We start from the raw sequence: 27,465 nt of genomic DNA, 5'->3' as shown, positions 1-27,465 counted from the left end.
AGGATCTTTAAAATCATACTTATGGTTCACAGCAAGATGTTGAAAACCTTCATCCTCCAAACAGACATATGACTTCCAGCAAAAAGATATTATTATTGTACCAGGTAGAATATATTGCTTAATAAAACTTAATAAGCAATCTTTATTTCTATCTCGCACAACCTTAAAAAAACACTTATTACTACCCCTTTCAATCCCACTAAATACCCATTTCGAATTCACTTTAGATAGGGCCATGGGATCCAAAAATTAACCAACACTATTTCACCCAACACAGAATGAAGCTAAATACGAAATACTATAAAGTACTGCAGATATTTTTCCAGATTTCCTCCCTTTTCTAATTAAAGAACTGTAATTCGTCCATTAATGTCACATGACATATCTCATGATCTCTCATTTCCCTCACACAAAATAATGCGTAATCGGAACTGAGTACTTCTCACATTATTCCCAAAGTCCTAGGTAGTAACCTTTATCGCCTACCAAAATGTCGCCAAACTACCTGTTACCATATTCCAAAGATTAGCCAATAAATCTATACATATACTCACTCTGTTACTTGGCTCAATGAGCTCAGTTTTTATTCTTATATATGGATAAATTGTGCAATTTTTGCTTTAAAATGTTTGAATTATGTTCTTATCTTCCGGTTAAGGCTCTTATGCTTTATTTAAATCTGTATGCAATATTTGTAGAATTATCAACAATTTAAAAGTTTAATTTTAAAGCCTAATTTTATTTTTACCATAGCAGCCATATTTGTTTACATATGAAACTTGGCAAAATAGTAAATTAATTTTTTCATCACCTTCAGTATCTTTTTGCCGAGTCCGACCAAAAGGAAAATTTTAGATTTTGTGCATCGAAAATTCTGCCTTCTTGCCTGCTGGCCGAATTGCTTGTTTTTTTTTTTTTTTTTTTTTTTTTTTTTTTTTTTTTTTTCTCCATAGAAACTAATTTTAATTGTAAAAGTTGTTTTTTTTAATTGTTTTTATGTGTTTCTATATCTTTTAATTTTTAATGAAAATATTTTGAGTTTTTATGTATTTTTGCTTTTCTTCGAAGTGAGAAATGAATTAATTGAATGAGAAATATATCTCTAATGAAATTCGAGGAAATAAGTGTTTCATATTAGCAGCAAATATTATTGCCAGTCTCTCTCGAACAGAGCAGAATGTTTATGAGTAGCGCATGCGCTTTAGGTAAGCAGCACTGAATTGTCTATGAAAGACCGTTTCGTTTTATTTGTTTAATTTCTTTTGTACATTGTTTTTTATTAATTATAGTATTTGAATAGAACATGTGGCAATGATTATCATATAATTTTTTTGCATTCTGAGTTATAAAATGAATGAAATTTAATGCTGTTAAGCGAACCTAGTGTCAGAGTGTCGTTATGATAAATCAATATAGTGAATTTTAAAGAATGCTTTTATTTTATTGTAGTTTATGTGCTATCATCAAAGTAGATTTAATTCAATTTTATAAGTTTAAATGAAATGCAGGAAAAAAGGCATATAATTTAATATTCCGTAAAAGGAAGTCATGTGGTGACATCAGATTTTTATAACATGAAACAAAAAATAATTTCAAAATCTCTATTAATACATAGAAATTGCAGATTTGTAGAAATGTATAATATTGTTAAAACAAATGTAACTGTTATACATTTAGTACAAATGAAAGTTAATGTATCATGTGTGGTTTTTTTATATAAAAAAGACCATGCTTTTTTGGTTGGAAAATAATTATTTAAGGCATTGTCTAATGCACTCTAAATATATATATTATTTCTTTTTACCTCCAGAAATCTCTTACTCTTTCACATGAAGATCCAAACTGTAAATGTGACTTCTATGCACCAAGCAAAGTATTTTCAAATATCCATAAAAAAAGTGTAAGTGTATTATTTTATGTTATGAAAAAGTTAGTATCAATAATTCATTCTGTCTTTTAACATTCCTTAGCACTTTACTCATCTAGTGGGTAATTAAATTATGGGAAAATACTCATGATTTTCTGCTTAATAACTTAAGGATTATGTGCATGTATCATTTTCTGATGTTCCTATGTAATAATTTCATTGCAAGAAGATACCATATATTCCCGTGTATAACATGCACATAAATTTCAAACTATATCTTTAATTTTTAGGTATATTTGCTGTATAATATGCACCCATTTCTTTATGAATAAACCTGAAAGATACATGTGTGATGGTCTTATCTATCGAAGTCATTCATTCAAAGATTTTTTCCCCCACTCTTTTGAACAGTGGTATATTGAATCAACAAGTGATAAGGCAAACAATATATGTGTGGTGGAAATGCTTGAGAGTGCATGTGCTTTTAAATAATTTTCCTAAGAAGGTGGCTTGTATTCAGTGCAGATATGCATGAGAATGTTATTATAGGATTTTGAGAAAAGAGGGACATAATTTGATATAAGAATGTACTTTTGAGTCGAATGAATTCGTGGAATTAAGCGTCAGATGTTTTCTCTTTCTGTAATCATTTGAAGCCGTGATTTTGAAGTGAACATCGGAGACTTCAGTAAATCACATTGCTTTAGTTGAAATAAGGGTGATCTAGTATTCCTTTTGGCAGTAAATATTTCTGCTGCCAAGCTAAACAAGTACATTTCTGATTTCAAATGCAAAGACATTCAGTTTGCAAAAGAAAATGGAAATTATGCTGCAGCAAGTGTGTTTCATGTTGGGGAAAGCTCTATACATGAGTGGAAGAAAAATGAAACTGCAAAAATTAATGTGGCTTAGAGTAAATGGCCTTTGCATAAGAAGTAATGAAATGGCCGACCCTGTAAGAAAGTGCTGAAAACTGGGTTCTAAAAATCCGTTAGAATAGATTAATTCTAATAAGAAACAGCGCATGTGTATTTCCCTTAAAGTGGGCAAAAAGGAGTCCAAAAGGAACTGAAAACTTTAAAGCTACTTTGAGTTGGTGTATTTGATTTATTTCATGAAATAATTTAGTTCTATTGGGATGGGGAGAAAGTTCTGCAATTGTTCTGAAAGACTGGCACAACAACCTGATAAGTTTCCAAAAGTATGTGATTAACCTATGAAGGCCCCCTCCCCCAAAAAATATTTACTGTCATGTATCGCAAAAACGAATAAAACTTCAGCAGTGTTTGGTATGACACAAATAAAACAATTGATGTCAAAGGGGGGGAAGTGGTTCACATAAAAACAGTAAGTCACGAAAAATCTCACCGTAGCATAGTGATTTCATATTTAATGGTACAAAATTAAAACCCATAATTATTTTTTTAAAAGAAAGAGGTTGCTGAAATGCAATTTGCCAAATGATGTTTTCATTTGTGTTCGTAAGAAAAGATGGAGGGCAAAAATGATATATAATTTTAGAATAGAAATGTTTGGCAAAAGCGTGGGTTATCTCATCTAAATGATAATATGAAGAAATTCATGAAAGAATACAACACAGACATGGCAGCTATTCCAGGTAAATTATTATTCAGCCTTTAGATGTATGTATCAATAAACCATTCAAAGAAAATTTAAAATGACAGTGGAATACATGGATGTTAAAAAGTGAAAAAACATTTACAAAAGGAGGCCAGATGCATTATGCCAATCTAGAAAGAGCATGTGAGTGTATAATAAAAGCACAGAAGGAAATTTAACCCATTATTCAAATATTTAAAAAAGAGGGTATATCTGACAATCTAGGTAGAACAGAAGATGATTATTTATTTATGGATCAGAGTAATAATGATGGTGAAAGTGAAACAAAATTTGATGATGTGCCTGAAAATATTTTAGGAGACCAGTATAAGTATTCAAAATTATGACTGCATTGGTATTTGAATATTTATTTATTTACCAGTTAAAAATATCTTAAGTACAGGAAAGAAACATATCATGATGATACAAACTCAAAGAACAAATACATAGTAATTGTTGTTCTGAGCTTATCATTACTATGGCAACTCGCTACTATGCAATGAATTTAGTTGTTGCCACAATATAATGGAAGATGCATGCAACAAACTTTTCATATTATCCCACAATGAAAATTTTGTAAGTTCATAGAGTATGTCATTTCTTTTAAATAAACAGCAATCTAAATTTTCTATGCTTATCTTTCCCTTATTTTTAGGTCCAGCATATAATACACACCTGTAAATTTCAGTCTTATTTTTTGTAATAAAAGTGTGCATTATATGCCATAATGTACAGTATATTAAATTTATAACTGCTAATTTCAACAATTAATTATAAGTAGTAATTTCCGAATTTTGGAGTGGAAAAGGCTTTATTGTATTGTTCAATACTTACAGAATTTTTATAAACAATTTAAATGAATGAACATTTAAAATTAATTTTTGTATATAATACTTTTTAACTATACCAATAAAAGATCTATACTAAGTATAACTGCTGCTTTAATTAAATTTTATATTATTTTATAAATAGGCATAAAATTGTAATCTGTCCAAGAAATTTATGAATAGATAAAAGACTAAAGAAATTAATAAATGTTCTTCATGAAAGTCAGTAACAATGAAGTAAGCAGAGAGCAAGGAAATTAATAGTTTTTCATATGAGAAGTCTATAATAAGTAATTTTATCTCTTTATTTAAAGCCATATGTTAAAAAATACTACTTAACATATTTTCCTATTGACCATGGAAGTTGACAGATTAGACTGAGTTTAGGCGAGTTCCACCAAAACTTTGCCAAGCATTCCAGTGACTCTTTATTTAGTTAGATATAATAACCGATTACTATTTATTTAATTAGTTTATCAAGAGATAGAGGCTTGGGGAAATTTGCATTTCTCTTTCGCGATTGCACAGTGCTGAAGATACATAGAATCCAGCACTTGTAGTAAAACCCAAGAAGATGTCTGTCTCTGTGTGTCTTCCTGACATCCTGGTTAGTGATGTGGCCAGTAGCCATAATTCTCTTCAGTGTAATGCCATGATCTGATGTATCGAATCCTGACATGGAAAGGATCGGTCGAAGATTACTGTGGAAATAGGAAACTAGGTATAGGTCGAAGATTACAGTGGAAATAGGAAATGCTCCAGACAGCATTTTATATGAAGTATCATAGGGAATGGCTGCAGCCAAGTGTCTGTCGATATACCAATCAGTTAATCATTGTTATTTAACTCTGATCATTTCATGTTATGTTTATTCTTCACAAGTCATAGGTTGATATATCCTGTTCATCGGTTATGTTAAGCTTGAGAAAAGTACCCATTAAGTTTATGTTTAACTTACAGCACGTATGCTCATTTGGGTTACAGAAAATGAGGGTTATATAAGTCTAAAAGCAAAGTGTAATTCTTATGAATGTTCTGTGATGTCATGCTTATCCATTGTTAATGATAAATTGCACCATTTAAAAGAGTCAGTGGCAAAATACATAAATCTTAAAAAAAAAAAAAAAAAATAATGAATGCATTTAAATGTGCACATTACATCAACATGTTTTGGCGCATTTAAAAAATCTGCAAAAATATCAGTAGTTAAAAGTAATAAATTGTTTAAGTAATTTTGCATTACCACCTGAAGGATCTGAAATTTAATCATACATTTCTAAAACAAGTACAGCAATTTATTATTTAAGATTTGGTATATTAATTCTTTTAAAAAATTATTAAAATATATGTGCTGAAAAATTGAGATTAAAAGTCATAAAACAGTTAATCGTCCATGATTTTAAACTTTCTCCATAATTTTGGATAAGTTTTCTTTTGGTGTGGGGAAGGGAATGAGTATAATATACATAGCCAGGAAGAAGAAGAAGGAAAAAAAAAAAAAAAAAGGTTAAAAGCAGCAGCATTTGAAAAATAATTCTTGCTAGCGGAATACTTTTTCCCTTGAGTGTACACAGATGGCACTAGTTGTCCAGTATCAGTTCTGTGGATAGGTAGAGTAAGTTCTCAGATGCGTCACAGTGATCCAAACGTAAAGTCTTATGCTGCAATCATAATACCTGCATCACCAGTCAATTAACAAAATTGCTGATATCTGTAGTATAATTTTATAATCCAGAAAATATCCTTTTGGCTTTAATTTATGTAATGATGATTCAGAAAATTATGGAAAATACCTTTCTTAACAAAATATGAATATAGAATATTTTTAATTTTATAAATTCTATATGTCATCTAACTAGATTTAAAATGATAGTCTAGAATCTGGAAGTTTTTGAAATCCAGAATTGAAGTTCCGACAGTTCTGGATCTGGGACTTCGTACTATGGAAAAATTCTGTGCAGAAATTTTGATGAGTTTAAAAATTTTTCATCTGTATTTGGAGACATCAGTAGTTGAGAATAGTAGGACAGTTATAACTTTCAGATTAGATGCAGGAAAGCAATTTCTTAAACATTTCAAGCTCTAAGCACGTTTTTATTCTTATGTTTTCTCTTACTGTTGTTATAAAGTATGTGGAGACTTTGGTTATTACAAAAATTACTAATACTTTAATAGTACTTTGTTCTTATGACTCAAAATAAACAGGCTTTACCAAGAATGATAAGATTTATAAATAGTATTTTATTTATTAATATTTTATCAGTACTTTTAATAAAGCTGCATTTTTGTCTAGTTGTATATTTTGCCATTTATTTTATGAGTTTGCAGCTGTAGATTAAAAATTATTATTATTATTTAGATTCGGAGTTTAGATGTGTCTGGTGGAATTGGTGTTTCTGTTTGTGATGAAAATAAACTTCTTATTTGGGATTCAAATAATGGCTGTGTTCGTGTAAGTAAAATGTAATTGGTACTTATGTATTAGTGCAACTACTTTGAAATTTCGGTGAACTGTTACAGAAGAAGATTGATGATTTATAATTGAAATATGTATATATTACATGCACATTTTACATTTGAATTAAATATTAATCCAAAACATTAAACAACAGATTAATTTACTTTTGGATTTTTGTTTCTTTTGTTCTGGTAAATATTCACAATGATCGCTTTCAGAATAGATTCAAAGTTTCCTTTAGCAGTTTTCCTGCAAAATATTTGTTCCTGGAGAAAATTTACTGCAATTTCTTCTGTTTTAGGCAAATTCCATGAGTGCATATTTTAACATGAGTTTGAGGGAGAAACAATATCAGCATTAAATGTATAAAAGCCTTTGAACTTCGGTTGCAAGAAAAAGAAGGCATACAGAAATGGCCAATTTGGGTACATTTCTGTTATCGGGACTGGATTAAGAAATCTATGTATGTATGTGCATACACACATATACATATATACATACATGAACACATCCATCCATCTATACAGGCATACATGCATATATTTCTGAATCGGGTCCTGATAACAGAAAAGTACCATAATTTGTTTCCTTTAGCAATTTTGCAGCAAAATACATATTCCTAGAGAAAACTTACTGCAATTTCTTCTGGTTTAGGCTAATCCCATGAGTGTATATTTTAACATTTTAAAGCAAAAAATATCAGTATTTATGTATGAAAATCTTTTGAACTTCGGCTACAAGAAAAAAGAGGCATACATCTTTCTACTACTTCTAAGATGGTTGCAATAAGTAATATATTTATTCCACATATTTTGATAATATTTTGAAAAAATTCATGACAGTTATTAATCTTGTTTTTTATATATATATGTATCTTGATATTGTCAGATCTGACAAATTCTAGAAAAATCATACTTATGAATTCAGTGAATATTTTTCTACTTGTCTTTGTGCACTTCTCACATTTTGGTCATTATTATTTATTATAAATGTAGTAGCTTATCATCTGAACATCTTAAATTTTTTGCAGTATTTAAAATATTTTCTGCATCCTTGTAAATGAATTAACATCAGTAATTTAGATTTTATGCTTTGTAGCTCAAATTTGCCAATTACAAAATAAAAATCATTTCAAAATTTTTTATTCTGAAAATTTTATATCGTTGTCTCAATAAGCTAAATCTCTTATTATTTATTCTAACTTTTGCAATTCTTATTAAAGAATCTAATTAAGTTTAGTATTTTTTTTATAATATCTAAATGTACCATTAAGTATGTGGATTTTTTTCAAGAGTGAAAGCCTTTGAATTAATGGAGAGAAAATGAACAAAGAATTGAGTCATTGTCAGTTTCTTTTGTAATGTAAAAGAATCTCTCTTGGGTAACATGCATGCATTCTATGATTACCTTTTATATTTTTAACTTCTAATTCAATTAATTACATTATTCTGTGTTGAGGTGAAGATTAAAAGTCAACATTAGAAAATTCTGAGAATTTATTTCAGTTATGTAAATGAAAGGTTAGTCTTAATGTGGCTTGAATTACTGCAAAGGCGATAAATGCTTATTACATTTCAATACATAATTTCCAAGCTCTTTTCCTTCGGAATGATATTTTACAGAAGTTTTGGATACTGTTGCAAGGATTTTAATTGTGGGATTATGCAGAATTTTGTTTATTAGGAAGAATGTGTTGTTAGGAAGACATCCATTGAAATTACTGTAATCCCTGTTTTTATTTTGTATTACACTGAGGTATTTTTGTGTATTTATTTTTATTTCAAATTGAGATGCTTACATCTGTTTAATTTCCTTAGAACAAAAGGAGTGCTTATTACATGCGATGTTGTCTTATGGTCATTTTGCTAGTATTTACATTCAGTTTGTTCCTTTATGGAAATTTTTAGAGGAAATGTGCAGTCTACTTTGAAATATATGGGCTTAAAACATGGCACTTGAATATAATTTTATTAAATAGATTTATTAAAGCCCATAGTTTGTTTGGAAATGAATAACTATTTCTTTTTTGTTGCTCTTTATATTATGCTAATTTAAGCTGATTTTTTAAAAATTATTTATTTATTTTTATTTGAAGTTGATATGCTTACATCAATTTAGTATAACTAAATATAAATACTAGTAAGCATGAAAAAGAAAGCAATGACATAAAGAAATTTTCTTCGCATTTTTTTAAAAATATTCTTATGAGCAAGTTTAGTTATCAGTAATCTTTAAATTTTATTTTTACCCAATCTGACAGAAGGGAAACAAATCTTGCTGATAGAAAAGGCAGCCATAGTATTTTTTATCATTTCTTTCTATTTTGCATGCAAAAGGAATTACTTTGTATTACACAAAGTAATTATATAATTTTGTATTGCACATTGCTTTCTATCTGTTTTGTGTGTAAATAAAAGGGAAGGGACAGAAGATACGAATTCATAATTATGTTTTTACATTCAGTCTTTCTTTTTATCTTAATAATAAGATTAGATAAAAAAAATCTTGTGATCAGAGTTAAACAATTTTAAGTTAAATTTTTACCTGCTTTTAATTTGAAATGGAAGATAATTTTTTTTTTGTTGACTATTGTAATATGTATGTCATTACATTTACAATAGTCACCTACGTTTAATTTATTGATTCTTGATGTGTTCATCAAAAGAAATGCTTTCTATACTTTCTTTCTATACTTAGCTGAAAGCTACTTGATAATTGCAAAGTCTGGAACAACAAATTTACTTTAACAGTTTTTTCTTTCATGTTGACCCATTATTTTTAGAAAATTGGTGAACTACATTTTGACGTGTATCATTTTCTTCATTTCACTATATAAAGTATGTTTAATATTATTTCATTTTGCTTATTTCTTAACTATCATGTGTTTTTCTCTTTCCCCTTCTTTTGTGTATGGGAAATAAAGTGTTATTGCCTGACTATTAAAAAACTTTCAAAGCAATAATCTTTGACAAGCTGTGGGTTTCCTGTGTGCAGGTAACTGTATGGAATTTATGTGGCATTGTAATTTGCAGCTTTTATGGAGAAAGTAAAATTAAATAAACAGCCTATTAAAAATAAGTTTAATATGTTCTGAAGATAACAGTTTTATTTTGCATATTGGGGGGGGGGAAGTTTGAAACGAAGTCTGATGTATATATTGTAAATTTTATTCCGACATCAAAATGCAAGTTATAAATCTAAACAAAAGCATAAATGTAAATTTTAATGCATAATTTATGCCTTGGTTTTATTTGTTAATACTTATTTTAGTACTTGAAGCTCTTCTTTGCTGAAATTTCTTTACAAAATATATTATTTGTTGGATGTGTGTCATATTTGCATGTCTATATTACTTATCAATTTTAAAATATTTTTACAATTCATTATAATTTTAGGTCAGCTTGATTCAGAGCATGTTTGCATAATATTAAGAGTTATTATCAAAACTGCTTTATTATTTCAAAGCAAAGATAAAACAAAGACTATTGCAATTTCAATTAAATCTTTTGAGTAGAAAATACACTCATGGACAAAAAAATTAGCGCACCAAGAAATAATTGCAGGATCGTAACGAAACTTGCCATGAAGGTATATGTTGGGGAGATATGCAAATGATTAGAAATGCAGTGTGATTGCGCATTACGTATAGCCGGTAGAGGGCGTTGAATCTCGTACTCTGTGGAGTACAAAACAGGTAACCAAAGCTTGTTTGAGGGTGCTGAATCATTTACAAACATGGACCTTATAAGAGATAGACTAACCCAGTGGGCGGGGCACGCGTCACCGACATGTCCGCAAGAAAGAGTAGGGACGATCTGGTTTACTTTAACACTGAAACCTATGGCGTTTGTATCACATAACTCTTTTTAATTATTAAATGTGATACGTTGTATAGTGATGAGATTATGAAAGCCACAGTTTTTTTCCAAATAGGATTTAATGTCTCATTAAAGCACTTTTTACTGCATTTCGCTCATCTTTTTCATGCGTAATTCTTCTAAAAACATCTTTACTTTGAAGCTCTTAAAACTCTAAGCACAAAATTTATGAACTTAATTTAGCTTAAAAATAAACTAAAATTAAATAAGATTGATAGTACGTGATGCTTTGAAATAAATAAGGTAAAATTAAACAAGATCTGTTTTTTTTTTTTTTTAATTATTTAATGAACATTTTCAGGCAGTGATTTTTCAAACTATAATAACATTACAAAATGTTCATATTTATTTGATTATATGATCATTAAATTATTAACATTAAAGTGGATTAGTTATTTTAATAATTCTTAAATTTCTAAGCATAAAATTTTCTAAGCGTAATGAAGGGAAAGAAAAAAGATAAAATAAAAACTAGAAGCACTCAGATTTTATATTACGCCCAAAAGGAAATTTTTTTTTAAGTTTTGTGTGTTACCTATATTTATTGAATATCATGTTCTTCGTCCGTAAACCACATACATTTGAAAACAGCATATCTTTAGAATTTCCACACTGGACATAAAACTGTTATTTTCCATAGAGTGCTCGCTCTGAACTCGTTGATTTTGTTAATAAAAAATTCGTTAAAGTTTTACAAAATATTAAATAGAATAAAACAAATTCGAAATTTGGCCGTCCAGATGCCCATCTTCGAGTGGAGGATTACATTATTCAAAATTTGATGATTCTAGATACTGTCGTTTTTGTCACAGTGCAAGAAACAAACATGTATTCATGCAGATTCTTCATTATTTAATTTCTTAAAATATAATACAGGACGATAATATTTGGTAACAACAATTTGCAAGGAGACACGGACATTTATAGTGAAACAGCGCAAAATGCCGCTTCAAGCTAATAAATTAAATTATCAGTAAATAAAAAAAATCTTATGCAGAACTAAAAATAAATTTAAAAAATAATCACTATAAAATACAAGCAAAATAAACTATTATGGTTAAATACAGTTTTAATATTAGAATTAAATGTATAAAAATTAAGGAGTCAAAAGTGTTTATCACTATGATGTATTATGAAATATAATTGAAATAAAATTCCTTTATAGAAATTGTGCTATAATACTCATCTATAATTTTAAAAAAGCAGCACAATTTAGAATTTTATTCAAAACTTTCAAAAATTCGTTTTTAAATATTTTAATATTTTTTACTTATTTACACCAATAAAAAGCATAAAAATTGCTAGAGAAAATTTCTTGTTTGAAATTTTCTATTAGTTCAGATTTAAAATATAATTTTCTAAAAGAAGTAGTTACAAATTTCCTTACTGCATAGAAAAAGCTAAAGGAATATCCAGCCCTGAAAGCATGCAATAGCTTTAATTATTTGGAAAGTTAATTATGCTTGATAAATATGCTAAATTTTTAAAAATCAATCTCAATTTCAAAAATAAAAATATGTAGAAATTCTAATTTGTGAAATGAGGCGCTACAACCAGCTTTTTCTTGACAATTATACATGCTGCAATAGGCAACCAATGTTAAATTTCTGCAAGTCGTCCCTACTCCTTCGGATGTGATCAAAGTGACAGCCGGCAACGCCTCAGATGAAGGAGAAAACCCGTTTGGGTTAGTCTATTTCTTATAAGGTCCATGTTTACAAAGGAAGAGCTGAAGTAGACATGCCATTACGCGGTGTTCGAAGACAATATGAGCAGTTGTTGCAGTTTGAGAGGGGGAGAATTGTCGGGAGGATGGGTGGTCAGCTAGGCGAGTAGCTCATGAATTAGGCCACTCTGATTTTGTTGTGAGGAGGTGTTGGGACCAGTGGACCCGAGAGATGTTATATACACGAAGACCAGTTGTCGAGAATGCCACCACATCGCAAGAAATGCACGCGTACAGCCAACTGCTTCATCGGCCAGCCACCATCCAGGCAGTAAGCCACCACATCGTTAGAAATGCAAGCATACAGCCAACTGCTTCATCGGCCAGCCACCATCCAGGCAGTAGTAATCCTACCTTCAGTAGGGGCCCTGTGTCTTCTCGAACCATACAAAGGCGCCTGGCTGAAGGACAGTTGGTATCGCGGCACCCATTATGTGTGCTGCCCATGATGCCCACCCATCAACGCCTCCGTTTGGAGTGGTGTCGAGCACGAGGAAACTGGACTGCAGTGGAATGGAACCAGGTCGTCTTTAGCGACGAATCCAGATTCAATCTCGGCAGTGATGACAATCGTGTTTGTGTGTGGAGAGCCCGTGGTAAACACCTCAATCCTGCCTTTGCTGTACAGCGACACATTGTTCCCACAGCTGGTGTGATGGTATGGGGTGCCATTGCCTACAGTACACAGTCACCCCTAGTATTGTTCTGTGGCACCATGACAGCCCAGCTGTATGTTCATGAAATCCTGCAACCACATGTATTGTCACTCATGCAATGGCTCCCAGGAGCCATTTTTCAGCAAGACAATGCTCGGCCTCATACGGCAAGGGTGTCACAAGACTGTTTCCTCACTGTTACTACCCTTCCTTAGCCTGCCCAATCCCCAGATTTGTCTCCAATCGAGCATATCTGGGATCATTTGGGACGACGAGTTGGGCATCCCATGAGTTTGAATGAACTAGAGGCAAGGTTACAGCAAATATGGAACAAAATGTCTCAAGACATCATACAGAACTTGTATGACTCAATGCCTGATCGTATCGCATCGTGGATTTGCGCTAGAGGGGGTCCAACGGAGTATTAACTCCTCCGTTCTTTTGCCTTCTCTGAAATAAATTATCCTTTTTCTTTGATTTTCTTATCATTTACTTATATCAAAGTAGTCATTACGTATGTAAAATTTCGTTTCATTTTGACGACTCCTTCTTGGTGCACTAATTTTTTTGTCCATGAGTGTATATTCCTATCTTTTATATTAAACACTCTTTTTTTAATTAATTTCGTCTCCTACTTTACTGCATTGATTGGGTATCAAGCCCTCGTGTATCATAAATTCTGATTGTTATTTTCACGTTTTCTGCAGCAATCTGTTTTGCAGTAGGTCTGAAAATAATGCTGCTTTATTATTTTTATCATATTTACATCTCTTTCAATCTTTCTGAATTTTTGCCTTTGAATCGCTTAGCATCAAAGAAAGAAAAACAAAAATTATACCCAATATGAACTTTATTCTTTCTGTTTAAATTAATTGTAAAACTCATATAAAATTTCATGTGTCTGAATTATGAGAGGCAAAGTATTTGAGATAAAATGCTCCTTTTTCTAGAAATATCTGCTGCATTATTTATTATATTAACAGTTAAATTTTAAGCTAAGCATTTTAAAGTAGCAGGAATATATTTTTCAGAGAAACTTAGAAGGACATGTATGGGATGTTTATTCCTGTCGATTCTTTCCATCTGGCATAGTAGTCTTATCTGCTGGTGCTGATATGCAGTTGAAAATATGGGCTGCAGATACTGGCCAATGTCCTGTAACACTGACTGGTCATACAGCAGGTATTTTTTCTTACTCTTCATTTTACTGGTAACATAGTTAAACATACCATTCCCAAGTACAAATTTAGTTTAAAGGAGAATGTATATTAAGGTTGAGACAGTGCTTTTTAGAACAGTTATAACTACTGCTGCAAGAGTGTATTTAGTATAAATGTTTTAATTCTCAACTGCTTCATGCATCAATTACATAGATATTCATTTAATGCAATTGAAATTAAATATGTCTAAAAATTTTTATACCATGAACATCTAACTATATTTTAGCATAATATTAAAACATTGTTATTTTCCTTGTACAATAAATGCAGATGGTTATAGGTAACTAGAAAGCCCAATGGTCATATGAAATAATCACTGTTCTAGATATTATAAATTGTAATTAAAATGATTTGTGCAAAGGTGTCTGTTAATTCAAACTGAATTATCCAGGGTAGGCGGCGAGGACACCCCTTTGCTTACTGTCCCATGGGGTTTCCCCCTTCTACTTGCTTAATTGCTTAAAGTAGAGTGCAATGAAGGAAACCACTGGCGGTACATTTCTTAAGAGCCACCGCTAGCTCAATAAATAAAGGTGATTTAAATAATAAAATGTTAATTCACATGTCAAAGATCTCTTTGTACACAACATTTCTTGCGTAGATCTCTCCATCATTTTTAAGCTGGCCTTGCAGAAGACCATCAATTATTTTTAATTTTACATCCATTCTTTCATGAACTCTTGAACAGCCAACATAAAGTTCACCATGACCAAATGCAGGCTCAGGTAAAAAAATGCCAACACGCTTAAGCGTTTGGCCCTGAGACTTATTGGTGGTCATAGCAAAGGCAAGTTTTACAGGAAATTGCCTATGCCTCAATTGAAACGGCAACCCTGTGCCTTGGCAACTTCACCCCATTGGTTAGTACAGTTACGCGAGCAACCAATAAACTATCGGCGACAAACAGACACTTAAGCTGCATATAATAAAGATATTTATTTATTCCATTTTATTTGTTTTTCATCATTGCCGGTTTTTGCCGGTTGCATATTTCTGAATTCTATTATATATAGATGTTAAATTTATTTATTAAATGCACATGCTCTTGTATTTTTAATTTTTCTGGCTTAGCTTTCTCATAATATTTGTCTTGCGCTGCACTGCATGGGGAATAAAACAGTTTACAGTTACACAAGCAACCAATAAACTATCGGTGACAGACACTTAAGCAGCATATATATATAAGATATAAGGTTCTATAATCTGTTTATAATTAATAAATTAACTATTAAAGAAAATTGTATAATTAATATTAAACAGATTAGGAATTAAAAATACATTTTTATTGATTATTTTCTTTAATTTAATTTCTGAATAAAAATTGTCATCATTAATATGACTGTGCATTTATATCTTTTAACATAACAGAAAATTTTTGAAAAATAAGTTGCTAAAATTTTATAAACTAGTAAAGCTAATACAGCCTATATTTATTCCTGATAAAATGATTAAATAAAAAATTGCACATTTTATTTGTTAACTCTACCTGATTATGAAATAAATGTGATATTTAAATTTTTCCTTATTTCTTATTTCAGTATTTGAATATTTATGTGTTTTGATTATTCATTTATTTCATTTTTATATTTATGCTATAACATAAGTTAATAAAAAACATTATTTGAATATTTGCATATTTTAGCTATTTATATATTTCATTTTTACTTTCTTGCAATGACATAAGTTAATAAAAAAGATATTACTAGCCCCTTTTTATGGATTATTTTGAATAATAATTCACAATAAGTTTTTCTCCTGTACTTAATTTTTATTAATTCTCATAATAACAGTGGTATGACTATTATTATGACTACTAGTATTATCAAGAGGATAGCAAAATTTTATACCAATATTGGCATATAATTTATTCAAAAATGCAAATTGTTGTCTTTTTATAGTTTTATTTGTTATGAATTTTGTATTCATAACAAATTTTAGTGAAATTACATGTAAAAAGCTTTATCTAATATAAAATGTAACATAAAAGATCTCAAAAATCCAAAGCTCCACCGAAAAAATAAATTACTGTTTATTAAATCCATTTAAAATTGTGGTAAATGCTTATTTCGTTAAATTGGTGAAATGGCAGTGGTTTTGGTTACTAAATTTTATCCTTGAATTTGGCAAAAAATTGCCAAATATAATTATCAGTTGTCTTATCTGTATGCAATTGTAACTGTATCTGGCCATATATAACTGTAACTGTGTATGCCTTCTAGAATTTTGAGCAATTGAAGGTACTGGAAATTTTTTGGTGGTTAGGGGAAAACTGTAGAAGATCGGAGGGAGCTTCAGTTCTCAGTTTAGTTCAGGGTATTAAGAGATCACTGTGGGAGTTTAAGGCACTTGAGGCTTTTTATATTGTTTTCTGCTCAACGTTCTTAGTAGTGTGAAGTGCTAAATACTGACTGGACTCCGTCCTACTGAGAAGAGCTTTGCAAGTATTTTTGTAGAAAATTCTAAAACTGAGAAGTGTTTCATTTGGGACATGATTCATATGCACGTAACAGTTTGGTGTTAGAAGTGGAATTGAATGCCAGTGACAAAAGCATTGTCACAGGCATTCAATCCCACTTTACCAGTTGCCACTAGTTTTCGTAGGAGCAAATATGACAACTGGTGACAGACTTTGTTGTATTTAAAGAAGGGCCAAAAAGGATGGAAGGAGTCATCAAGTTTGTTAATTCAAGATGAAAGCAGGCTAAGGAAAGATGGAAGGGTCTAGTCTTTCTTCAATTCCCCATATTTTGCGTGAAACAAAAATCTAAGTTTATAAAGGAAGTTCTTAATTAAGTATGTAAGGTATTTATGTTTAATCACTATAATGATTTATTTTGCTCAAAGTTTGACATAATGGATTTATGTGTACACAAGCAATGGTTTTTATTTTTCCATCCTCCAGCTATCACAGACACTGCTATTGTTGATCGTGGAAGAAATATTATTTCTGTATCTAAAGATGGTACTGCTCGTTTATGGGACTGTGGAAAATCTGCGTGTCTTGATATACTTACCAAAGAAAATGGCAATATTAATTGTTGTGCTATTGCTGCAGTAGATATAGATGTTGGTCATTCTGAAATTCCCCCAAGTGAGTTCCTTCATTTTATGAATTGTTTCATGTGATGTGTTTTTTATGTTTAATCCATTTTAAAGTTGTCAATTTTTTTGCAATGGTAAATAACTTTTCTGTCCACAACTAAGAAAATTACTGATAAATTACTAAATTTAAGAGTAGCCCATTTAATTCCTGATTTTAATTTAGCTGCATTCCTTTCAAAGAATATGTACTGCGTTACTTTCATCTGCAATGATCCGCAATGCTATTAAAACTTTTAGGTAATCACCATTCGAAACTTAAACAAATGATTGTGATCTTATTTATAGGCTTTTCGAAAGTGCACATTCTCATTTTCAACTTGCTCCGAATAGTTTCTTTGCTTAGCTGTATCTTGTATTATTTAAAATGTGGTCAGTGTATATAGAATTAAAGGGGCTTGTTACACTCACAGTGATTTGAAGAAAAGAAAATGTTTCTTAATTATTCTTCGATGAAATAAAATTATGTATCGTTATTATCTGCAAAGTATTCAATGTTTGCAAGTTTTTTCTTCTATCGTGTATGTTGTTCATGTGCAAATGACATCTCTGTACAACATCTTAGCCATGATTAAGAAAAATAATGCATTCCTTCTCTCTTCAAGTCATCACTAATAAAAAAAAAAATCTGATGTGTGCACCACATGACTTCCTTGTACGGAATATTAAATTATATCCATTTTTTTGTATGGAATATTAAATTATACCCATTTTTTCTTGCATTTCATTTAAACTTATTAGATTGCATTAAATCTACTTTGTCTATAGCGCATAAACCACAATAGAATAAATGCACTCTTTAAAATTTGCTATATTTGTTTACCATAGTGACCCTCTGGCCCTAGGTTCACTTAACAGCGTTATATTTCGTTCATTTTTTAACTATGTCTATGTCGTTATGCAATTAAGAGGCAATAGGTTTAGTGCGGCCTTTACCAATATATTATAATTTGGGTGTCTTTAATGATGAGTTGAATTCAGTAAGATGGATACTTTTTGCACCTAGTGCATAGTCTCTAGAAAAGAAGTAAACGTGGCGCCATCTTTTGGCGAAAATTGTAAGCGTGAGCGGGGCTGAGACCCGAACTCACGATGTGAAGATCTGTAGCTTGAGGATTTCTGCCGCTCAGTTATGCTTGTCTTGGGAGAAGTGGCAAATCAATCTTCATCTGCAAAGTTCAAAATAATCTCGATGGCTTGAAAGGCTAGACAAAGTTTCTGCATATTTGATTTAGCTGATTTAATTCTCTGAGCTATTGTGGTTATTGATTTCATGAGATAAAGGGTTTTCTGATCTTTGAAAATGTTAATGATTTCTGCTAAATTTTTCTGCAGGTTTTTCTGCTTAACTTTGTCACTGTAAAGTTTTTTAGGCATTTCTTGATCAGTTAGGGCTGAAGCTTGAATGAATTCGTAAGTCATCTTTAGTGGGAATTTCTTGTGGTTTTTCTATCTTCTCTAAATGATTGAATCTTTTTCTGTATACCTTACAAACACAATAAGAAGAAACGTGATTTTCGTGATAGTAAATGCAAGTGGGTTTTTCATCTGGTTTTAATTTACAGGTATTGGATCTGTGATTTTGTCCGCACTTACAGTATCTGACCTTTTTTTAAAGCAGTTATTTTGGGAGTGCCTGAACTCCTGGCAATTGAAACATTGAATGGGGTGTTTTCTGGGCTGATATTTTTCTATATTGATATTGAATCCAAACATATTGTTTAATTGATGAATTTTCTCTCCTGCAGAATTTCTTTTTAGTTCAAGGAAAAATATAGGCAAATGGATAATTTGGTCTTCTGCTTTCTTCATGAATTGCTTTACTTTAATTATAGGGAAGCTTCTGCATTCTAAGTCTGCGTAAATTGCTTGCTCTGTGTAGGATCTTGAGATATTCTTAAGTATAACTTTAATTGAAGAGGCTGAGGAAATTTGGTAGGTATGAAAACTAATCTGTGCTTTCTGGAAATTATCAACTGTAGCTTTATAATCGACTTTGGTGGTAGTGTAAAGGAAAATCTGTCTGGCTTTGATTGTAACTTCAAATTCGTTTTTACATATTTCCCTGAGCATTGTGTCTATTTTAGGCCAATCAACATCGTTTTACAGAATAATTAATAAGGGAATTTTCGTTTTATTTTCTGGGTTATTCTGTGTTGTAGTTGTCTGCGTTTCATCTGTAACTTCCATAGCTTCGTTATTTTCGTTAAGAGTTTCAAATCTGTTATTTTGCGGAATATCTGGTGGTGGGATAGATTCCTTATTTTTCGTTGTTTTCTTTGGAATTTGCCAATCGTTCTGATTTATTGTTTTATCATCTGTTTTAGAATTTGCGAGCTTCGGGGTGTTCTGAATGCTTGCTAAAATTGACTGATTTTATTGAATTTCTTCTTGTAACATTGAATGCATTTCAATCACTGGTGGGGAGGTAAATGTCTTCATAGACTCAATACAGTTTAATTTATCGGCGATTTCGTTTTCTAATTTGAGTGCGAGATCTTTTGGGCTAGTCAGAAGCTGAGTATTAAGATATTCTTGCAAGATAGCTTCTGTTAAATTAGGAAACACTTTTCTGTGTTTGTTAACTACTGCTGCAAAATTTGAAGGGGAGGGTTTGAATTTCTTAGTATTATCGACTATTTTCTAAGGACTTCCTGCGGTTTTCTTTTTTTTTCTCTGGGATTTACTTTTTTTAGTTTAATCGCAAGCTTCATATTATAACTCCATCATTTTTTAACTCAGAATGCACAAAATGTATATCATCTTAAGAATTATCTAATCGCTGCCACATGTTCTGTTCAAATACTATAATAAATCTAAAACGATGTGTAAAAGAAATTAAGCAAAGAACAACAACAAAGAAACAGTTTTTCACAGACGATTCAGTATTTCTCATTCAATTAATTCAGTTCTCACTGTGCGACAAGGCAAAAATACATTAAAACTTAAGATGTCTGTATTGAAAATTATGAAGTAAATCATAAACACTTATTATAAATTCCAGAATGGATTAACCCTTTGACACGTACAATATTATTTTTATAATTTTTTTTAACTAAAAACTCTAGAAATTGAATATTATGATCCTAGAGACAAATAATATATGAATTTTAAAAAAATCTACTCTTGCCCATTGTTCTGTGGGTGGTGGTTGCACTGTGAAACCACCACGCGTCTAGGACTTTGAAACTTAGTGAGATAGTAGGGAAAAAAAACTTACCTTTCTCCGTGTGCGTTTCCAATAAATGATAAAATTTAAGAATTTAAGAAAAATGTATGTCAGAATTGCATTATATATATTTTTTTACATTATTTTAATTATTATTATTAAATAGTAAAAAAAAAATAAACATTTATGTAATTTTTCTATAGCAGTGAAAATATAAGTACTTACATAATAAGGACGTTTGGCTAAATGGATAAAAAAAAAGACTCGGTGCTGTTTTTTTTTTTTTTTTTTTTTGTTTGTTTGTTTGTTTGTTTGTTTGTTTGTTTGTGTGTGTGTGTGTGTGTGTGACACTGTTCAAAGCATGTTTTGTCTTTTTGGTACATGCATAGACCCACATTGCAAGTTTCGCACATGTATCTTCTTCTATGGTGTTTCTTCCTTGTGCTAGCAAATGTATACTGCCTGGATTTAAATTTCACTGGTATATGTCCTGCGTTATTTAATTTCTTTTCATCTGGCATGTGACATTTTTTTTTTAATGTTAATTGGGGGGCAGGGGCTTGGTCTTTGGCTTTGGCACGGATCATTCGTTTCCCATTCATATTTATTTTATTCGTATTTCATCCCAAAATATCCAGAAAATATTTTTAATTTAAATAAAACTTTATGCAATTTCTATTTTTAATTATAGCAAAGTATATTTACATTAAATTTAAACCACAGGAAATAATTTATAAAATCACAATACTTGCTTCTTGCTATCCAGGTAAAAGTAAACATTCCTATTTGAAAAGCAATCAAACGCCATTTTGAAGAGCAGTGGTTTCAAGGCTCGACCACCGAGCCTTTAGAGGACTGGGAGCATTGTGGTACAATGCTCTAGTGGCGCAGTTGTCGTGCCCTGAAACCACAAAGCAAATGGCATAAATATAGATAGGCTTTTTTTTTTTTTTTTTTTTTTTTTTTTTTTTTTTTTTTTTGCAGTTTAATTATTGCAATTTTTTATTGTTCACGATAGAAATCATGATGTGTGATGAATAACTTTTGAAATTTAAAGTTGTTTATACGGTCAAAATTCGTTAATCCGGATAAGATAAGGATAGTGCTGACAGATCAACTTCCAGTTCATTGCGTGCCGCAACGTTTCCCTCACCCCGCAGAGCAGTGTGAAATTGATAAACAGATTTCAGAATGGTTAGAGAAACAAAGGTTATGTCTTTATCCATTTTTTGCAGCAATTCCACTTTTTGTTTGATGGACACTGAAACATACTTTTGCTTTGGAGATCCTTTGGCAGCTCCAGAATTGGAAATTCTATTTGACATAATTGAAAGTTCAAGTTTACTTTTATAAAATTGCTCTGACAGTCTGAAAAAAATAATAAACCGCATCCAATTCGAAGATTAAGGAACAACGCAATCATCAACATTAACTGAAATAGAAAATTAGATAATTTCAACATATACCGTCCGTTATACATAAAACGCACACGCGAAAACGTATTCTGCACTTGCGCACACGCATATGCGCAATCGTAAAGGTCTTACGCGCACGCGTAAACGCCTATGCGCATGTGCCAATGCGGCGCATGCACAGAAAGTTTTTAGCTTTGAGGTCTGGATTATAGATCATTCCGGATTATGGGTGTCCAAATTAACGACTTTTGACTGTCATAATAAAAAAGAAGTCATTTTGTCTCATTGAAAACGAATTTTAAAAGGCATCCGATTTGAAGTACTAAGACTTAAAACATGTATATTTCTGCAGTCATTTTTTGTTATTTAGTGGTCAAAGACCAGTAATCAATTCATTTTCACTCAAAAGTTTCGGAAAGAGGAGAAAAAAATTCAAAAATTGGTGGTTTCAGGGCACGACAACCACACATTAAAGGGTTAAGCATGATTTAATTCACAATAATAAAAGAAAACATTATTGGGAAGCTTACTTTCTCTAGATAGGCAACAAATCTACTATTCTGCTGTTTCAAATGTAAACAAGCAATGGCCACCATGAAAAAAATTATTAGGCTTAGCGGCACTTAAACAATTTTTAAATTGTTGATAATTGCATACAGATTTACTAAAGGCATGAAAACCTTAACCGGAAGATAAGAACAACATAATTCAATCATTTTTAAAGCAAAAAATGCACAATTTATAAACATATAAGAATAAATAAACTGAGATCACTGAGCCGAAAAATAGCCGAGTAACAGAGTGGATATATATATATATATATATATACATGTATTTATATACTTTTGGTGCAGCCGATTGCAGCCAAAATACGAGGTGCACATCTACATGCTATAGCAGTCATATATACAAAATTTCAACGTTCTGAAGCTACTCGTTTTTGAGTTATGCAAGATACTTACGTACGTACAGACAGCATGAAAAATTCTCTTTAGAATTCATTTTAAATCAGTTTTGCGATTTTTTTTGGGGGGGAAAGAGTCCTTTATCCTATCCTTACGTACAGATGTCATGCAAAAACATCGTTAAATTGCATTCAATAGTGGTGACAATGGATATTTGCTTTGAAATATGGTGCCTGAAACTTTTCGCGATTACAATACTTTCTTTTTACTTCGTACAAGGAAGTAAGAATATCACACATTTATATAAATTCGTATAAAAAAAAGTGAAATTCTTACAAGACTTTTTTTTTTTTTTTTATGATTTTATAAAAATGTGATCTTTTTGCAAATATGATCTCTCTGAAATGGCTGATTAGAATTTCAACAAATTGCATAAACCTTATATCTGTATAAAATGACCAGTTTTTGTGTTCTGATATAAGAACTTTTAAGACTATACTTAGATTTGAAATCATATGAAAGTTTAAAGTTATTACTCTTGATTGTCTCAAGTAAAATTATGATGACTATATGTGCAATGTAGTTTAAATACAAGTATGTAACTGTGCATGCCTACAAATTTTAACTAATAAATATATTTTTATCTTTTCTTTACTGATATTAAAAAATATGCATTTACAGAATTTGAAAGTACTTTTATCTTTAAATTAAGTTTTCTCGAAATGTAATTTTCTTGATTGCATGCATAGTTTTCTGAAGTTATTAATTAGAATTTCAAAAACTTTTGACCCATTATATAAACTATGTATGAGTATAAAATGACCAAAACTATTGTGCTTCTTGCATAATAGCTTAGAAATTATGTTTGGTTTCAGTTTTGCATTTTCAAATATTTGGAGAAGAGAATAACTTATTTTTTGTATATAATTTTAATTTTACTTTTGTTCCTAATTTGAAATTTTCCATTATGCATCTGCCATGCATTTTAGCAGGTGTTTCACCTGTAAGCAATTTCTGGTTACAAGAACAGTTTATATATACACACCAAAGCTGTGTTTGGCTTCTCTGTCACAGATGTGAAAATGTGTGGCAGGTGCATAATGGAAAAGTACCCAGTTTCATATCAATGGCAAAGTAATTTATTTTAAATATCTGAAATGTAAACATAGCAAATACAATATAATGGGTATCGAAGTATGCATACAGAATTTCTTGATCATAGTCAGTTAATTATAAAGATGTTAAGTTTTAAATTAAAATTGAAAATTTGATGTATATTTTGATGTTTTATAAGTACTTGACCAATTAGATACATCTTAAATTTTGGTACATTAAAATCATCAAATATCAGACATTAGAGCAATAAAATATTTAATCCCTAATTTATATGTAGCATATTTAGACCCCTGCTGTTTTCATTTCTCTACCAGAAGCATTTAATTTTTAAGCTCCTTCGACCTAATGTGAGTATGAGAATTTAATGACCTTACATTATTTATTTTAAAATATTTGTGTACCCATAAAAATCATTTGAGAAAAAAACACTTTAAATTTACAATATTATTTGTTGTTTAGAAAATAAATATTCTGTAAAGCCTGTGAAATGTTAGATTTCTAACTGGTTTACCATCTTTACTGTTATTTTTATTAAAATAATTTTCTGTTCATAGCTTCAGGAAATCAGTCAATTACTTTCACTTTTGGGAGTTTATTATTACACAATATTAATATGTGGTGATTTAAATTGGGAACAAGATCGTTTGATAGATGTTGATTTGAAAATAGATTTATTTATTGCTATGTAGTATACAGTAAAATAAATCAGAAACATTTACTGGGTTCCCCCCTTTAAATTTCTATATGAAAACAAGGATTACAGAAGTACCTGCTAGGAGTATAATGATAAATTGAATAAAAATGAGGTAGAAAATATCAGTCATAAAACAAAGAGAAAGTCATTTTATTACTGTAAGATTATTTCTAAGGTTACCCGAAACATTTAACCCTTAGTTGAGGACTCAAAGATTTGAGTTTAACTAGGTTGAATGTTTTGGATTTGCTAAAATTTGGCCTCACACACCAATTGAGATAATAAAATTCGATCACTTAAGAAGTATAACTTCAAGTAATGCAAAAGTTTGCATTCTGTACTGTTGGGCAAAACAACACTTTTTTCATCAGCTGACAAACTCCACAGTTTCATTACAATTCCTTACCCCCCCCCAAAAAAAAAATATTGCGAAAACAAATGTGAATCAGAATAATTACTGCCGAATTTGAAAGTGGAAATTTGCACTTTTCAGCTGTGCTCATGCATATTTTTGGGTTGCCAGATAAATATATTTTGCCAGTATTCCCTATTTCAGCAACATAGTGTATTGTGTCCTAAATATGTTTCAGTGAATAAGAGTAATCAGAAAGAAACATCATAACCTTTCAAGTCTTTTAAAAATTGGTGACTTGTTTCTTGTTGTGCTTCATTAATACAGTACCATGAATATGATTATAAATAATCTATGGTGTGCATATTTTAATATTTTTCACATCCACTTATGAACTTTATTTTTACTCAGTACAGATGAACGTGAGATAGCCACAGAAGGAAAGCTTTTATTATTGGGTTGCGAAAGTGGAGTTTTGAAAGGTATTGGATTACAGAGTCGTAAACAGGTAGTTTTTAATTTTGATATCCTGCTTGTCAACTGCTGCTAACATTCTTTACATATTAATATATAAATCTAATCTTGTTTGAATCTATGCATATCACATTTTACAAGTTGAATATTATACGAATATCATTTGTTTATGTGTTAGTCATTTAATTGAATTTTGATTGACATCAGTTTCCAGAAGTAAACAAAGCGTATTGCATTGAGGAACTCTACAAAATATGCAATGGTGGTTGTGTCCAGTGCAGTATCTGCTGCGCATTGGTCCTACTTCTAGTGAATATTTTTAATAATTTGGTTAAGTCACTGTGAATGATGTTAACTATGTTGTGATGATGCTCATTAAATTATCAACAATTGGAAAATTCTTCCACCATTTGTAAGGAATATCTCAATTCATTCTTGGATAATTAGTGTCATTTTGGATCATCTGGAACAAATGGCAGATCATACCTAAATGAATAAAGACGTATAATGAACTGCACTGATGTCTGAAAATATTTTATGTTAAATTCATATATACCTTGGCTCCTATCTAATTTGAAATTTTAAAAAAGATTATGGCGATGATGTTCATATGAATAACTATTATGAGTTAACAGGTAATGCTTTCATCCATTTTTGATTCTAGCAATATGTTGCAATATAAATATATGACTTTAGACTTTTGAAATCATGTTGTATAAAAAATATTTCACTACATTTTCTGATATTTTATTTGTAATCATGAAAGTTTAATTTAGTTTTTGTTTTTTCCCCTAAAAGATGCTAAAGAAATTTATACACATTGAATAATACAAAAATGTAAAAATTAAATATAAATTTCATAAAAATTTGCTGCTACTCAGTCCAGTTTATAAGTTTGCATTATTTTCAAAATAAAGTCGTAGCATTTTATGCAGTAGAAGCATACCAATTTGTAAATGTAAATTTAGAGGAAATGCAGCCTTAAATTGACATCTATTTAAAAAAATGGGAGGGAGAATGACATAGGTCTATCACTTTCAGAGAACAAAAATTAATGTCTCAGGATTTAATCAAATCAAAAATTATTTTAATTTATTACAAACAAGAAGTTTAATATTTTCTGTGTTTTTTCTATATTTTGATATTAGAAATATCTGTAGAAAGTGAATAAACTTAATTTAAATCTAAGTACATCATATACATAAATAAATTTTTATTCATTGAAAATTTACTTATGAAGCACTAATAATAAAAGTCCTTTACATCAAAGCATGAAATGGATTTTGAATGGCCATGGTAAACTATTGATTTGAGCATCCATTCAAACTCTTCAATGCCTGCTGTTTATGTTTATATTATTTTTAAATTAGTCAAACAGTTTTTGAATGGAAAGAAATGTTTTTAGTAATTTAATTTTTTTTTTCATTTTTTAATTAATTTGTTAGTTATAAACCTTAATTCTTGTCATGTGTTTTCTTTTCACCCAGAAATGTGTATTATGATAGACAAATTTTAAGCTTTTTTGGAATATGCTGATTTCCCCCTCCCTTGATGAATAAACAAAGCTTGCTTAATTTCTAGTTTTTTTCTCCTTTCGTAAAAGTAAATGGAATCTAAAGAAGGTGTAATTAACTTCCCCCCCTTTTCTTTGATGACTCAATATATTTTCCCCCAATCAATCCCTAACACAACAGGTAGAAAATAAAACAAGTATAATTATTTACTCTGACCTTGTGCACTTTTCTGGTGAGAGCAAGTGTCACAAGACTGCATATTGAGGAGGAAGATCTGAAAATTATTTATAAATGTTTTAAAATAAATTATCTACTTGCCATAGTTTTTGCTTCAAAATAATTGGATTGATTTATTTACATTATGGCAGTTCACAAGACATTTCTTTGCCTAAGGTAAAAGATTTCTTCGTGGAAGGCTTTTTAAAGGAAAATGGCTGGTATTCGTATTAACATGAAAAATTTCCATGCAGGCAGT

At 30.4% G+C, this 27,465-nt stretch overlaps 1 protein-coding gene across 2 annotated transcripts in view; it reads left to right on the top strand.

Annotated features, from left to right (window-relative positions):
* The window catches only part of LOC118186857 (proteasomal ATPase-associated factor 1-like), a 71,468-nt gene that overhangs the window by 30,237 nt on the left and 13,766 nt on the right, over nt 1–27,465 (top strand). For both annotated transcript variants that reach the window (XM_085823567.1, XM_085823568.1), the window contains 5 exons: nt 1,811–1,900; nt 6,674–6,766; nt 14,064–14,214; nt 17,155–17,343; nt 25,419–25,510. In XM_085823567.1, coding sequence (XP_085679693.1) covers nt 1,811–1,900; nt 6,674–6,766; nt 14,064–14,214; nt 17,155–17,343; nt 25,419–25,510 — 615 coding nt within the window. The remainder of the gene's footprint in view (nt 1–1,810; nt 1,901–6,673; nt 6,767–14,063; nt 14,215–17,154; nt 17,344–25,418; nt 25,511–27,465) is intronic.

This window comes from Stegodyphus dumicola, chromosome 9, assembly GCF_044657685.1.
Source record: "Stegodyphus dumicola isolate Sdum_Otavi_A_Nest chromosome 9, ASM4465768v1".
Classification (NCBI taxonomy): domain Eukaryota; kingdom Metazoa; phylum Arthropoda; class Arachnida; order Araneae; family Eresidae; genus Stegodyphus; species Stegodyphus dumicola.
The sequence above is the reverse complement of the archived record's forward strand: the minus strand, read 5'-3'. Positions and strand labels throughout refer to the sequence as shown.